The 16,030-nt window shown below is 53.3% G+C and overlaps 1 protein-coding gene across 2 annotated transcripts in view; it reads right to left on the reverse strand.

Annotated features, from left to right (window-relative positions):
* The window catches only part of VPS13A (vacuolar protein sorting 13 homolog A), a 2,314,464-nt gene that overhangs the window by 30,204 nt on the left and 2,268,230 nt on the right, over positions 1–16,030 (reverse strand). For both annotated transcript variants that reach the window (XM_085633365.1, XM_085633382.1), the window contains one exon: positions 7,067–7,141. In XM_085633365.1, coding sequence (XP_085489491.1) covers positions 7,067–7,141 — 75 coding nt within the window. The remainder of the gene's footprint in view (positions 1–7,066; positions 7,142–16,030) is intronic.

The following is a 16,030-nucleotide window of genomic DNA, read 5'->3' on the forward strand; positions in this document are numbered from 1 at the left end:
CGCCGAATCGAGAACCGCTCCGATGAAGAGGAGCTTCTGAGAGGGACTCAGGTGTGACTTCGGCACGTTGATGGAAAACCCCAGCAAATGCAGGAGATCCGCCGTAGTCTGGAGGTGGGAGACGACTGCCTGGGGCGAGCCCGCCTTCAACAACCAGTCGTCGAGATAGGGGAAGACTGAAACCCCTGATCTGCGCAGATGAGCTGCGACCACCGCCAACACTTTCGTGAACACCCGAGGGGCACTGGTGAGGCCGAAGGGGAGCACGGTAAACTGAAAGTGCTCTTGGCCCACCGTGAACCGCAGGTAACGCCGGTGGGCCGGCAGGACGGGGATATGAAAATATGCGTCCTGCAAGTCCAACGCTACCATCCAGTCTCCAGGGTCTAGGGCAGCTAAAACCTGAGCCAACGTTAGCATCTTGAACCTGTCCTTTCGGAGGAAGGCATTGACGTTCCGGAGGTCCAAGATAGGGCGTAGGCCCCCTTTGCCCTTCTTGGGAACCAGAAAGTAGTGGGAATAACAACCACGACCTACTTCTGGGCTCGGAACGCGCTCGACGGCCCCCTTGGCCAAGAGAGCCGAAACTTCCTCGCGGAGAAGATTCAAATGATCCCCCGAGATACGGTGGTGCTGCGGTGGCATGGCTGGAGGGGTCGTCTCGAAGGGGAGGGAGTAGCCCCTTCGGACGATTTGCAGCACCCACCTGTCCGATGTAATGGACCGCCAGTGGAGCAGGTGATGGCGAACTCTGCCGCCCACTGGCGTGGTATGGGCCTGAAAGCTCAGACTAGGAGGGCTTTGAGGCGGATGCTGCCGGGGTGGAAGTGGGCTGACCACGTCGGCCTCCATTTCCGCCACGGCGGAAGCCACGTCCGCAACCGCGCGCAGGTTGGTTCTGCGGCTGGTGGCTTTGCGGACGTGAGGAGGCGCCCCTTCCTTGGCCACGAAAGGGGCGAAAAGCGGAGGTGTGCGCCCGCGGAGCCGAAAGGCCCAAGGACTTGGCCGTAGCCTGGGAGTCCTTAAAGCGGTTCAGCGCACTGTCCGCCTTCTCACCAAACAGGCGAGTGCCATCAAAGGGCATGTCCATGAGGGTGGTCTGGACATCCCCGGAAAATGACGTGGACCGCATCCAGGCGTGGCGGCGGAGCGCCACCGTGGTTGAAATCGCCCGACCCAGCGAGTCCGTGGTGTCAAGCCCACATCGTATGGCGTGCCGTGCTGCATCCCTCCCATCGGCCAAAGCCTGGGTAAGACGCGTCCGGACCTCCTCCGGGCACAGGGGCAGCACGTCCTCCACCGTATCCCACAGGGAATGGGAATAACGGTCCAAGAGACAGGCGGTATTTAAGGACCGCAGGCCCAAACTAAGGGACGAGAACAGTTTCTTGCCAAACTGCTCGAGTCTCTTGGAATCCCGGTCCGGCGGAGCGGTCGGGAAGGAGGATTGGGAGGTAGAGGCCTGGATAACCAGACTCTCGGGGGTGGGGTGTTGGGACAGGAAACTGGGGTCGCCCGGAGCAGGGCGGTGGCGCCTGGCAACGTTCCTATCCACAGGAGGAACTGTGGAGGGCTTGGACCAGGTGCCCTGCAGAACGTCAGTGAGGGCCTCGTTGAACGGCAGCAGAGGCTCAGTGGAGCTTGCTGAGGTTTGAAGCACCTCAGTGAGGATGTTAGTCCTCACAGCCACGGCAGGCAACTCGAGCCCAAGGGCCTCAGCCGCCTTGCGCAGCACCACAGAAAATGCTGCACCCTCCTCCGAAGCCACGGTCGGAGGAGAAGTGAATCCAGTGTCTGGCGAGGTGTCCAGCCCACTGGCCTCCCCCAGTTCATCTGCCCAGTCCTGAGAAAGCTGTGACTGAACAGCCAGAGGGTCCTCGAACCCCTCCCAGTCGCCCCCTTCTTCCGATTCCTGATAAACAGGAGGAATGATCGGAACCGGACTGTAGAGATGGTAGGACTCAAGCGGCGTCGGATGCGGCGTCGGTCGACGCCGTGCCGGCGCCGGGTCCGGATGAGGGCTAAACTGGGGTGTCGGCGTCAAAGGCGTCGGCGGCGCCGGTGACGGCGTCGGTGGTTCAGGCGTCGGCGCCGGTGGAGGAGTGACTAGGTCAACCGGCGTCGACTGGGGCCCAGGCATGGGCCCCGCGGGGACCTGCGGCGTCGAGACCGGAGTCGTCGACGGCGCCGGGGCCGGAGCCGCCGGCAGGCGAGGTCGCCCAGTCGAGTCCGCGGGGCCCGAAGGCGCGCCAGCGGGCGTCGACGGCGGAGCCAGGCTCCTCATGGCCGAGAGGAAGGCACTGATCTCCGCCGGCGCCGCGTCAGTCCCAGGGACCGGAAGGTATGGGGGTGGACGCGGCACCTGCGGCTCCGCCGGAGCCGCGGGGGTGGAACCACCCTGACCCTCGGCCGAGTCGCGCGACCGGCGAGGGGAGTCCGAAGAGCGGTGTCGCCTCTTGGACTTCTTTGAGCGTTTGGACTTACCCGACGACTTGGAGCCAGACGATCGATGGCGTCGGCTAGGGCTCCGCGAGCGATCCTTGGACCTCCTCCTGGACCGGGATCGCGCACGACGCGGAGCCGAGTGGCGAAGCTCGAGAAGCTTGCGGGACCGCTCCCGCCTAGCTTTCGAAGTCAGGGCCTGGCAGTCGTTGCACGACTCCGCGTCGTGGTCGGGGCCTAAGCAGTAGAGGCACCGGCGGTGGTGATCGGTCACCGACATCAGTCGATGACAATCCTCGCAAGCCTTGAACCCAGGCATCCTACCGGCACCAGATGTCGACAGACAAGGATCAAAAATGATCAAAAAAGATTTAGTCAAAAAAGACTAAAAGGGGTAGCTCTCCCGGATCTGCGCTTACTGGCGCGGAAAAAAGAAGAACTGACGTCAGCGCGCGAGGGCGGCGTCTAAGTACTCCGACGACGTCATCCCGGCGCACGACGCCGACGACGGACGCGGAGCCGCAGACGACGCCTAGCGACGCGCAAGGGGTATTGCTGACGAAAAATCTTCCGGATCCAGTCTGACGCCTGGGGATATTCTAAGGTGAGGAATCTAACTAACGTGTTTCTTTCAGATTAGTGTGTGCATGTTAAATGCAAGTGTGGGATGCATGTGCCTCTGAATGGTACAGTACATGGAGGATACAGTACTGTGCAGAGTGTGTACGAACCGGGTGTATGTGTGCCTGTGGATGGTACAATACATGAGGGCCCTGGGTTCCATTTTGGGAGAGACTCTCCTGCAAGGTGAAACATGGAGTGGTGTTAGAAAGATCTACCAGATAGATCTGTGGGTTGCTGCATTCCGGTAGGATAAGTGGGAGACACACTGGGGAGTGGATGACTAGGCCTCCCTTGTACTCTTCAAAAGGTGCTCTTTTATTCAGTGAGAGGTCACATTGAAGGGATCTGGCTACAACTCAGTAAGGAGATGAGGCTGATAAGGCAATCATAACGAGTAGGGCTTAGAGTCTTGGGCTAACCTTTTGATGTACTTATCATTTTTGCTGACATCCAGGTGTGAACTCTAGTCACTCCCATGGCCTGTGTTGTGGGACTATCAGCTTTGGAGACATTCCTGCTGTGACAGACTGATTTTGAAGAGGAGGAGGCAGGAGAGGAGCATTCACTTCAAAAGAGGAGAAATCCCACATAAAACTTCAACTTCCGGAATGCACTATAGGAAGGGAAGGTTGAGATCCCAAAACTGTTCATCTGCCAAGCAGCCAGACGGGATGCGAGGAGGGTTAGCTCTGCAAGCCTTCTGCCTCTGACCAGGACTGGGGGGTCAAGGCCTGCTGGTCTCACTGCTGGGTGAGGGGACATCACACACGCAATCCACGACCACCTAGCCTGGAGCACCAGATTCTGCCTGCTTGCCAAGATAAGTGTGCCTTGTGAGGAAGTGGACATCATTAGAGTGACGAAGGCCCTTTAGGGAGCCCTGCCAAGTGGACTTCCTGAGAAAAGTGTGAGAAAAAGGCTGCTGCACTGATCCAGTTGTTGCCCATACTGAGTCAGCGAACCATATATGCCAGGAGAGGTCCACTATGTTGAGTGCCGTGGTTAATACTGCAGTGTGGTAAGGGCCGAAGCCGTGAGTGGTAGCAGTGCGGTGGCTTCATATGCCAGTAGGGGCCGCTGAGTTAAAAGACTGTTGTGTGGTAAGGCCAGAAGCCTTGTGCTGAGGTGATGCAGCAAACCCATATGCCAGTAGGGACTGTCGTGAATAACTTAGCCGTGTTGACTGGGCAGGAGCCTGTAGACAGTGAGTGATTGCGACCCCTTGATCATCGGAAGCAACACGGACTGCGATTGGTTTGACCCTCATTGGATGAGTAAGGATGCCATGGGTGCATCGCCATCCAAGTATAAAAAGAAGAACAGGGCCATCTTAGCCATCCCACTTGCCCCCTCCCCCATCTTCTCTGGGAGCGTGTAATCAATTACCCTGTAGGAGAAACCACATGAAACTCCAATCACTACTGTCCCAAAACTGTGCATCCTCCCCAACACTTGGAGGACTGTCCAGCACTTTGCCAACAATCTAGCATCTCCCTTGGGGTGAGGACCCATCCCCCTGCATCTGCAATCACCAACTGCACTAGTCCGGTACATCATTTTGTTGGCCATCGTGCCCACAGAGGGAGTATCGTGCTAGGAGGCGGTTTGCATGGTACTAGGAGGTCGGCCCCATCCGTCCACCAAGTTTCAAGATGCTAGACCCTCCAGGGGCCTGCCTATACAAATACCAATACCCAGGGTACCAGAGCCCTTGCAGAAACCAAGACTTGTTAGGTTTCCACCCTAACACCACCACCGCAAAAGCCTACCTGCATGATGAGAAACTTCAGGACCAACGAGGCTCACACCGAGTGGCCCTACTGTTGTGTTTTCGGCCCTCTAAAGGTCAAACCGAGAACCATGGGAGCCTCCAAAGCAGGTGGCCAGCTGGCCAAACACATCTGCACCCAAGCCTGGGTTCACAACAACAGACTGCGCCCCCTTGCTCTAAAGACCCTCACGAGCTGAGCCCCCTTTGGGTTCTGCTGGACTTGTCCTCAAGACCCCTCTTGAAGCCTTTGTTTTCAGGTGACCAATGCTTTCAACAGTGTAGTGCTCAAGGCTACCATGTCCATCAGCACCTCTACAGCATAAAACGGCAGGGCAGCTAAACTAAAACTGCTGGTGGTTCTGTGGACCTTGGCCCACTGGCACCTTAAGTTTCAAAAGGCACCCCAAACTTTGACTACAAGTATATGTTTTCAGTATATGTCATTCCTCCCATAGGATAACATTACCGCGTTTGAGGCCCATACCTCAAAAACATTTTTTTCGCTATATTACTGTTTTCTTGTAAAACCCATAAGTCCGAAAGTACTAACCTGATTCCAATGATATTGCTGTCTAAAATTATATAAAAATCTGTGTTATTGCTTTAAATTGGTCTCATATTTCTTCCTGAGTGTGTGTCTCTTTTATTGAGACCATGGGCTGAACTTGCACAACCGAGTCCCAAATAGTATGGGAGTGTTTGCCAGAGAGGCACGCGATGTTCACCGACCACAGTGCCAGACTGGCAGAAGAGAATATCCACTTCCCCAAGGTATGCAGCCTTTTGGATTCCCTGTCCAGGGAGGGGTAGGGAATGCGCCCGGATAACCTTCAGAGGTAGAGGCCTGGCCCAGCAAGTTCTCTGGGGTGGGGTACTAGGTGTGGAAACTGAGGTCCCTGGGATGGTGCAATGGCAGCAGGCAATTGTCCCATACAGGGGCCTTTGTGCAGGGCTTGGACCAGGCCCAGAGTTGGACTTCAGTAAGGGCTTTATTGAATGGGTTTAATGGTTCGGTGGGGGAAACTGCCAGCTGAAGCACCTCCATCAAGACGTTTGTCGTGATTGCCACTGAAGGCAGCTTAAGGTTCAGGACCTCAGCTGCCCTCCACCCTACAATTGCAAATTAGGCACCCTCCTCTGTAACCACTGTGGGGGAGGCCAGGCCAGTGTCTGGGGAGGATGGGCTGCTCAAATATGAGCTGCATGGCCTCAAAATATTTGTGTAACTGGGTGGGGTCGCTCTGGCTCCTGGAAACTCTGGGAGGCCTGGAGATGGACCAGGCTCCACCACAGAGCTAGGTCTCGAGTGCTGACGCTCCCTCGTCTAGTCAGACGACTTCGACAGATGTGGCAAAGTCAAAGAGATCTTTGACTTCTTGCTCTTCTTCTGCCTGTGGGACTTGCCCAACTTTCCTGGGGACCTCGATTGAGATGACGAATGCTTGGAGTGGCTCCATAAGCGATCTCGGGACCTTCCTCTCAACCGAGATCATGAGCTTCGTGGCATTATGGAGCTTGAGGGACCACTCCCTGAAGGCCTTGGGGTGCATGTTGTAGCAATTAGTGCAGGTCCTGGTGTTGTGGCCACGCTCCAAACACCAGAGGCACATCAAATTTGGGTGTGTCGCCAACATCTGAAACCAGCTTTCCTACCTGACACCCTAATGCATCAGGAAACAAAGGGCCTTTATTTAGGTCTTGGCGGATGAGTTACTCTGTCACAACGGTGACGGTTATCCCGTCTGCCAAAATATAAATCCCATAGGATATAATGGGATTTATATTTCGGCGGCTAGGCTATTCGTTACTGTTGTGACAGAGTAACCTGTCTGCTGAGATCTAAATCATGCCCAGTCTTGAAAAACTCTAGAGAAAAAGTTGCAAAAAGGTCAGTCAAAAAAGACTGGTGGTAGTTCTTCTCCGGATCTGCGCTTTCTGTGCCGAAAGAAAAGAACTGACATCAGTGCGGTAAAATAGCATCTATATAGGTACTGCGCATGTCCTTTCAGGCACAGGTAATGCCATGCGCAGCCGAAAGATGCCATCTACCGTGCAGGGGTACTGCTCATGAAAAATGTCCAGTTCCAGTCTGATGTCTGGGGATTATACTAAGGTAAGGAATCTGTGGCTAGAAGTCTCTATCAGATAAGCAAAACATTCTCCAAAAACAAAAATGTGGTAAACATTACAACTTTAATTCGCACACCATGCACTGATAGATATCCTTACCTCTGCTTCCTCTGGAGTTCTAAAATTGATTATTTTTCCAAATTCTTTGGCATGAAACACTGACTTCACTCTTTCCTACAGAATAAAGAATTTTTCATTAAACAAGGAGGAACTCATTTGGCTAAAAATGCCATGTATACTATTTCTGTCGATTGTATGGTCCTGGGCTTCAAAGTTGCCTTCAGTCAAACATGGGACAAGACAGACATTATTACCTAGTTTCCCATTTCCTGCCCCTTTCCTAACAGTATGAGGTTTTTCATATCATAAGACACACCATTTTTGTTTCCTAAAATAAAACAACCCCAGCTCCATTTTGTTTCTCTCCCAAACTATACCGTCCTTTACTGGGAGGTACCAGGTAGACATTTCAATGGCTTTTGTACATAGGAAAATCCCATTTAGCATTTCTTAACATGTCGAAATAGCGATCCAACCCATTAACAAATGCTAAATGGCTTCGTACATCTGACCCTTGGAGACTGATTTTTATACAGTGGTTGCAGAATTTAATGCATTACATATGGGATAAAGTACTCCTTGCCCAACATGAAAGGATATTGAAAGTCACTGATAAGTTCCTTGACCATATAGAGTAAGGAGGTCGAAGGCAGAGTGCCTTTATAAGGTTAAGAACTCCAAAGTGACTTGCAATATCCTTCTCATGTACGGAAAGGGGTACTTTATTCCTTTAAATACATGGGTATACCATCATCTTCCCCACAAACCACTTAAATCATTGGTGCGCAGTTCATTCATATGACAGAGAGAGAGCATGTTTGCATACATGAAGAATAAAAATAGAATCTCTAGTACAAAATTAAACGCATCACAAAAGCTGTTAGATATTTGTTGCAAAAAGATGTTAGAAGAAGATGAAGACAAGTTAGTTTTTTGTAAATAAAAAAAATAACGCATAGTAGAAACAAACTAATAGATTCTAACCGTTCTATAATTACCTAAGGAGTGAGTAAAAATAAATAAGATGCCACAAATATCTCCTTTCTTCTTGTCAATGTACAGCTAGAAAAACAAAGCAGAAGAAAGAAAAGCAAATATTTCTATGAAGAAATGGGGTGTATTATATGGTGTGGTTGTGCAGCCTAACCGTGTAATACACTTTACCAACCCCTTGTGGACCAGTAGGTTTTGTTTATCAAACCTTCAGCTCAACACTTGGGAACTGTGGCTCTGAGCAGTAAGGCTCAAAAAAAGGAACACCTGTAACCATTTAAACAGCTCCAAAACAACTCAAGAAGAAATCGACAAGACACTCAAGGTATTTGTCCCCAATTTATAAATATAGCGTGTATTTTTATGCATTTTTAGACATCACATCGAAAAGGATCCTCTGGAGGGTTCCGGAGAGATAGAATTTACAAGGTATAGTAAATCTAAGCATTTCACTCAACAGCGAATAAGCACTGGCAAATTCAACAAATTTGACACTTGGGAATCTAATTCACCAAAAAGTTGGAATAGTTGTAATGTGTCACTTAGTCACTTTAGGCAATGAGTTCCAGTAAGAAGCCAATTAGTGGGACCAGCAAGGTCCTCAGAAACAGTTATTTCAGCAGGTGAAGTGGCTTCAGTGAAGCACTTTTTTCCAATGCAGTTGTTTCCTATGTAAGTGGTCCTGATGCAAAGGATAAAGGATGCTGAAGATGCTATGGATGTGATGCAATCGACAAGGTCTTCCTGCGGCTACTCCTCAGTCCACGAAGGGAGTGAGGCGGTCCTGGTCACAGGATCAACCTCCCTCGAGGTCCTCTTGGTGCTGGTAGGAATCCAGTTGCCTCTGGGCTACCATTCGCCCAATATCGCGGTCACAGCCAAAACGTTCCCAGGGCAAAAACTCAGCTTCTGGGCAACCAAGGTGCACTCCAACTACAATCCCAGGCCCAGATAACTCGGATGCTATTTTGAGCGTTGGGTTCTCGCCTTTTCTGGGAGTCGTTCGCATATCTCCCTAGGAGGGCAGAAACCTGTCTATGGCTCAAGCTCCTTGTGTAACCTTTAAGGCCACAGGAGATTGAAGGTAACAAAGTACCAACTTTATTAAAGTTGCACACTGTTGCATGTTACATTAATTTTGATTGATGTAATGAGCTGTCTGATACCTTGGATTAGATTTGGTTGCACTATTCAGGAGATTGTACAGCTGAGGGGTCAACGTGTAACCCTGTACTAATAGGACGAGCAGATCCTTCCACAGTAAATAAACAAAAAATACAGTTTCACATGTTTACGGCCAGAACATTTAAACCACAAGTTCTGCCTGTGAAATGTGCTGCACCCTGTCTTAGAGTTCGGAAGGCCCGTCATAAGGGTGACTTACATATTGTAGAGGGAGTTTTGTTTGCCATTGCTTTAAATGGCAAAGTCGGTTTAAGTATAAAACTGCTGTTCCTGTCAGCAATGGCAGACTGGGAGACTCATTTTACCTGTGTCACCCCCAGGGTGGCAGAACAAGTGAAGCAATCCTGCGGTGACTCTCTTACTTATTTGCCCTGAAAATCATTCTCAAGGAACTTAGAGGTAAGTTAGCCTATGCCAAATGGGTACAGCCAATATAACATTCACGTTTTGGTGTCAGGGCACTGGAAATGAGGTCTGGTAAACAGGCCTCAGGGCACTCTCAGAGTTGAAAAACCAGCAACATTAGTCAGAAAACTTAAAGGTGGCCATACAAAATGAGTCATTTACTTACAATATTGGCATCCAAGCCTGATTCCAAACACTTTACAGATCCACAGATTATCTCAGCAATTGGTCTATCAAACTTCTTCCCTATGAAACCAGACCATTTTAAACAACTAGCTTTATCCATAAAAAAAATAGGCTCACTGCTTGCCCCTTGCCCCACTGAGGTCTTCAATCAGACACTTGATACTGTAGCTTCTGGTTTAACAAACGTTTGTACTTTATCTTTTATGGAAGATAAGGTCCCCACATAGGATATCAAGTTTGGAAGCAAACTCTAGTCTTGTCCCTTCTAAACAAACTATTTACAGATGGTATTTCTGCCAATAACAATTGTCCGATCTTGTTGCTTGCATTTCTCATCAAAGTATTAGAAAAGGAGGTAAACCCACAATTTTTGACCTTTCTGGAACTGAATGACATCTTTGATTTGGTACAATCTGGTTTCAAGGACCTTACAGTACGGAGACACCCCTAATGTCCATCCGTGATGATGTGCGTACACCGCGCCATCGTCCTACTTGACCTTTCCCAAGCCTTGAACATGGTGACCCATAAAATCCTAATGAAACGTCCATCCCAGGCAAGTTTAAAAGGCAAGGCCGTGGACTATCATTATTATTGATGCACAAGTTACTTACTTGTGTAACGATACATCTGTAAAAGACATTAGTTAGTGATAGATTCCTTACCTTAGAATATCCCCAGGCGTCAGGCTGGATCCGGAAAGTTTTCGTCAGCAGTACCCCTGCGCATCGGCAGGTGTCGTCGTACGGCTCCGCGTACGTCGTTGGCGTCGTATTCACCGAGATTACGTCATCGGAGCTACTTAGACACACCCACGCGCACTGATATCAGTTCTGTACATGACTTTCCGTGCCAGGAACGCAGAGCCATGCCAGAGACCGACTACTGGTGCAATAGAACTAGGGCCCTGAAAGGGATGACCTGAACCCTAGAGAACAGTACGCAGAACGGGGAGGATGGGCGGGCGGTAAGGAATCTATCACTAACTAATGTCTCTTACAGATATATTGTTACACAAGTAAGTAACTTGAGCATCTGAAAGAGACACGTTAGTGATAGATTCCTTACCTTAGAATACATACCCAAGCAATACCAACCCCGGTGGTGGGTCTGCGAAGTGAAATCACACCAGAAAGACACGGAGAACTGACCGGCCAAAGAGGCTGTCTCTCGGACTTGACTGTCAAGGCAATAGTGCTTAGTCAAAGTATGCAGCGAGGCCCACCTAGCTGCCTGACAGATACCTTGCAGGGGGACACCGCGTCCCAATGCTGTAGTAGCTGTTGTGGCTATGGTAGAATGGGCATGCAGCCCTACCGGAGGTTCCTTTTTAGCCAGAGAGTAACAGGCTTTAATGCACAAGACAACCCATCGGGAGATTGTGCGCTTGTGCACTGCTCGCCCTTTCTTGGTGCCCACGTAGCCAACAAAGAGCTGGTCATCCACCCAGAACTGTTGTGTGCAGTTGAGATAGAATGAAAGCCCACCTTTTGGGTCCAGACAGTGGAGCCTCTCTTCCTCCCTTGTAGGATGCGGAGGCGGAAAGAAAATGGGCAGAGTGACAGTTTGCCCGATATGAACGGCAGTGACTACTTTCGGCAGAAAGGAGGGACGTGGTCGAAGCACAACCTTGTCCGGATGAATCACCAGGAAAGGAGGTTTACAGGAAAGAGCCTGGAGCTCACTCACACGCCTAGCGGAGGTGATGGCTACCAGGAAGACAGTTTTTAAAGTTAATAACCGCAAAGGACAGTTATGAAGCGGTTCAAAGGGAGCACACGTCAAGAATGTGAGAACCAGGTTCAAGTCCCACTAAGGCATCACAAAAGGAATAGGAGGGAAAAGGTGAGTAATGTCTTTGTGGAATCTATTGACAACAGGGGACTTGAAAAGAGAGGGCTGATCAGTCAACCTGAGAAAGACTGAAAGAGCAGAAAGGTAGCCCTTGATAGTGCCCAGAGCAGAGCCCTGCTGGGCCAAAGAAAGAACGAACAATAGGACCTCAGAAAGAGCGGCAGAAAGGGGCTCTACAGCTTTTGCTGTGCACCAAGCCACAAACTTGTTCCACTGACAGGCATATACAGTTTTAGTTGAGGGACGCCTGGCTGCCAGAATTACATTACAGACCTCAGGAGGCAAGTCAAATGGAATCAACTGTCGTTGCTCAATCTCCACGCAAGGAGGTGGAGGCTGGACAGGTTCGGGTGGAGGACCGTCCCCTGTTGCTGCGACAGAAGATCGTCCCGAAGAGGCAGTTGGATCGGGGGATCCACGCTCATACTGAGTAGCTCGGGATACCAAACTCTTCGAGCCCAGTCCGGTGCCACAAAAATAACTTGGGCCTGTCGCATCTGATCTTTTTCAGCACTCTGGGTAGAAGTGGTATAGGCGGAGAGGCGTACAACAGACCACAACTCCACTTGTGACGAAAAGTGTCTCCGAGTGAGTGCCACCTTGGAAACTCCAATGCGCAGAACTGCTTACATTGCGCGTTCTCTTCGGTGGCGAATAGAACAAACAAGGTTCTCTCCATTGGTGAAAGAGACCTTGTGCCACCTCCGAGTGAAGACGCCATTCGTGATCAATGATGCACCGGTGGCTGAGTTAGTCTGCCCCAGCGTGCACAGAACCTGCCAAGTGTTGAACCACCAGTAGAATGCCCTGGCGGTCGAGCCACGTCCAGAGGTGCAGAGCCTCTGACATAGGGTCCACGACCTCATCCCGCCTTGCTAGTTGCAGTACCACATGGCGGTGGTGCTGTCCGAGAACCCCTGCACTACTGTCCTCTTGATAGAGGGAAGGAATGGTTCGAGTGCAAGCAGGATCGCCGTAAGCTCCAACTGATTGATATGGAGCCCGGACTCCGCCGGAGACCAGAGGCCTCTGATCTCCGCCTCCCCCATATGGCCGCCCCATCCCCGGAGGGACACATCTGTTACCACTGTGTGCTCCGGTTGTGGAAGGAAGAGGGATCTGCCGCTGACCCAACTCATAGGTCGAATGACCCGAACGCGCTGTTCGGGAACATAGACCCGAAATCGCGCCGTGTCCAGAACCGCTCTGATGAAGAGGAGCTTCTGAGAGGGAACCAGATGTGACTTCGGCACGTGGATGGAGAACCCCAGCAAATGCAGGAAGTTGGCCGTAGTTTGGAGGTGTGAGACGACTTCTCGGGGCGAGCCGCCATCAACAGCCAGTAGTCGAGATAGCGGGAAGATTGAAACCCCTGATATGCGCAGATGAGCTGTGACCACCGCCATCACTTCTGTGCACACCCGAGGGGCACTGGTAAGGCCGAAAGGGAGCACGATGAACTGAAAGCGGGAGCATTTTTTAACTTATCCTGCCGATGGAAGGAAGTGATGTCCCAAAGGCCTAAAAGAGGACACAGGCCCTTGTCCTTCTTTGGAATAAAAAAGTAGTGGGAATAACGACCACAACCTACTACTGGTGTCGGAACGCGCTCGAAGGCCCCCTCTTGCCAAGAGGGCCAGAACATCCTGCTGGAGAAGCGCCAAGTGATCCCCTGACATGCGGTGGTATGGAAGGGCACTGCCGGAGTGGCAGTCCGGAATGGGAAGGACATATCCCCTTCGGACCATCTGCAAAACCCAACTGTCCGAAGCGATGGTGTGCCAGTGGGGGAGGCGATGGCGAATCGTGCCGCCCACAGGCGTTTGGTGGGCCCGAAAACTCCGGACTAGGAAGGTTTGGAGGCCATGGAGGCAGGGGCGGCGGCGGACTGACCCGGCCGCTGGCCCTGTGACCCACCTCTGCGGGTCCCCTTTCAGCGGCTGCGCCGAGACTGCTGCAGCGCAGGCCTGCGGCTTTGAAAGGAACGTGTTTGGGTGCCTCGTTCCTGCCAGGAAAGGAACTAAAGGCAGACCCCGAGGGAGTGTGCGTGGCTGAAAGGCCCGAGGACTGGGCCGTTGCCCGGGAGTCCTTAAAATGTTACAAAGTGCTATCGGGGTTGTCACCGAAGAGGCGCGTGCCATCAAAGGGCATGTTTAACAAAGCATTCTGGACCTCCCCTGAAAAGCCAGTGGCTCTGAGCCAGGCGGAACGGCGGGGCACCACAGTCGTGGAAATTGCCCTGCCGAGGGAATCAGTGGTATCAAGGCCACCACATATAGTAAACGTTGCCGCATCTCTCCCCTCGAAAATTGCTTGGGAGAGTACCACCGGAACTTCCGTCAGAGACTGAGGCAGCACCAGCGCCACTGTGTCCCACACAGAGTGGGAATAGTGGGCCATAAGGCATGCAGTATGCACTGTCCGCAGTCCCGAAGTGGCAGAGGTAAAACCTTGTTCCCAGACCGCTCAATTTCTTTTTTGAGGTACACTTCCGGAGGTGTGGAAGGGAATGCGCTGGGATAAGTAGAGGCCTGGACAACCAGACTCTCAGGCGTCGAGTGTTATGTGAGGAAACTGGGGTCGCCCGGGGCTGGGTGATGCCGTCGTGCCACACTCCTATCCACAGAAGTACCTGTGGGAGGCGTGGACCAGGCGCCCAAGAAGACGTCTGTAAGTGCGTCAGGAAAGGGCAGCAGTGGCTCCGTGGAGGAGGCCCCTGGCCGAAACACCTCAGTCAGGAGATTGGTCCTGAGAGACATGGTAGGGAGCTGGAGGTTAAGAGCCTCAGCCGCCCTGCGCAACACAAATTGTACCATCCTGCTCCATAGCCACGGAGAAAGTGGACAGTGTACCAAGGTGTGGAGATAAATCCAGATCGCTCAGATTCTCCACATTGGCATCCTATTGTGGTGCAACCTCACACTGAGCTGCGAGAGAGTCCTCAGACCCCTCCCAGTCTTTGCCATCGGTCGTTAGTGGCCAAGAAAGACGAGGAGGCCGGGGAAAGGGAGAAAAGTTCCTCACCCAGGCTAGGGATTGGTGGACAGTAGGCAATCCAAACTCATCGTAGTCTGGCCTTGGAGGCAACGGCGCCGTGTCAGACGCCGGGCCCGGAGCCATCGGCGGCGCCAAGGCCGGAACCTGTGGCGCTGAGGCCGGAGCCAGCGGCAGCGCCGAGGCCGGAGCCAGCTGCCGGCGCCGAGGCCGGAGCCAGCGGCTGCGCCGAGGCCAGAGCCAGCGGCGGCGCCGGGGCCGGAGCCAGCGGCAGCGCCGGGGCCGGAGCCAGCGGCAGCGCCAGGGCCGGAGCCAGCGGTGGCGCCGGGGCCAGCGGAGTGGCCGAGGCCGTAGCCAGTGGCGGGTCTGAGGCCAGGAGCCAAAGGCAGCGCCGAGGCCGGGGCCAACGGTGCCCCAGGGTATCTTGCCGGCACAGCCGGGGCCAAAGGCGGTGGCACAGGGGCAGAAACACCCAATGGTTCCACGGGGCCCGAAGGTGCTCCGGAGGGACCTGAACGGGCAAATAAACGGCCCATGGCCGACAGGAACACCTGTATTCCTTGAGTGGTGCGGAGCAATTGCCGGGCCTCAAAGAACTCCCAGTCTTTGCCGTCGGTCGTTAGTGGCCGAGAAAGACGAGGAGGCCGGGGAAAGGGAGAAAAGTTCCTCACTCTAGCTAGGGATTGGTGGACAATAGGCAATCCAAGCTCGTCTTAGTCCGGCCTTGGAGGCAACGGCGCCGTGTCCGACGCTGGGCCCGGAGCCATCGGCGGCGCCGAGGCTGGAACCTGTGGCGTGGAGGCCGGAGGCAGCGGCAGCACCGAGGCCGGAGCCAACTGGCGGCGCCGAGGCCGGAGCCAGCTGGCGGTGCCTAGGCCGGAGCCAGCTGGTGGCGCCAAGGCCGGAGCCAGCGGCGCCGCCGGGGCCGTAGACAGCGCCGGCACCGAGGCCGTAGCCAGCAGCGGGTCCGAGGCCGTAGCCAGCGGCGGGTCCGAGGCCAGGAGCTAAAGGTGCCGCCGGGGCCAACGGTGCCCCAGGGTTTCTTGCCGGCATAGCCGGGGTCAAAGGGGGCAGCACGGGGGCAGAACCACCCAATGGTTCCACGGGGTCCGAAGGCGCTCCGGAGGGACCTGAAGGGGCAAATAAACGGCCCATGGCCGACAGGAACACCTGTATTCCTTCTGGAGTCGCATACGGCCCCGGGGAAGGCGGGTAGGCCGCAGGCAACAACGGAGGCTCCACCGGAGCCGCCGGGGAGTGACCACCCACCCCCTCCACCACGTCCCACGAGCGGTAGGCGAAGAGCGACGCTGCGTCTTCGACCTGGTATGGCGCTTCGACTTACCTGACCCCTTGAGTGGTGCGGAGCAATTGCCGGGCCTTAAA

The sequence above is a fragment of the Triturus cristatus genome, chromosome 2_1, assembly GCF_964204655.1.
Source record: "Triturus cristatus chromosome 2_1, aTriCri1.1, whole genome shotgun sequence".
Lineage (NCBI taxonomy): Eukaryota > Metazoa > Chordata > Amphibia > Caudata > Salamandridae > Triturus > Triturus cristatus.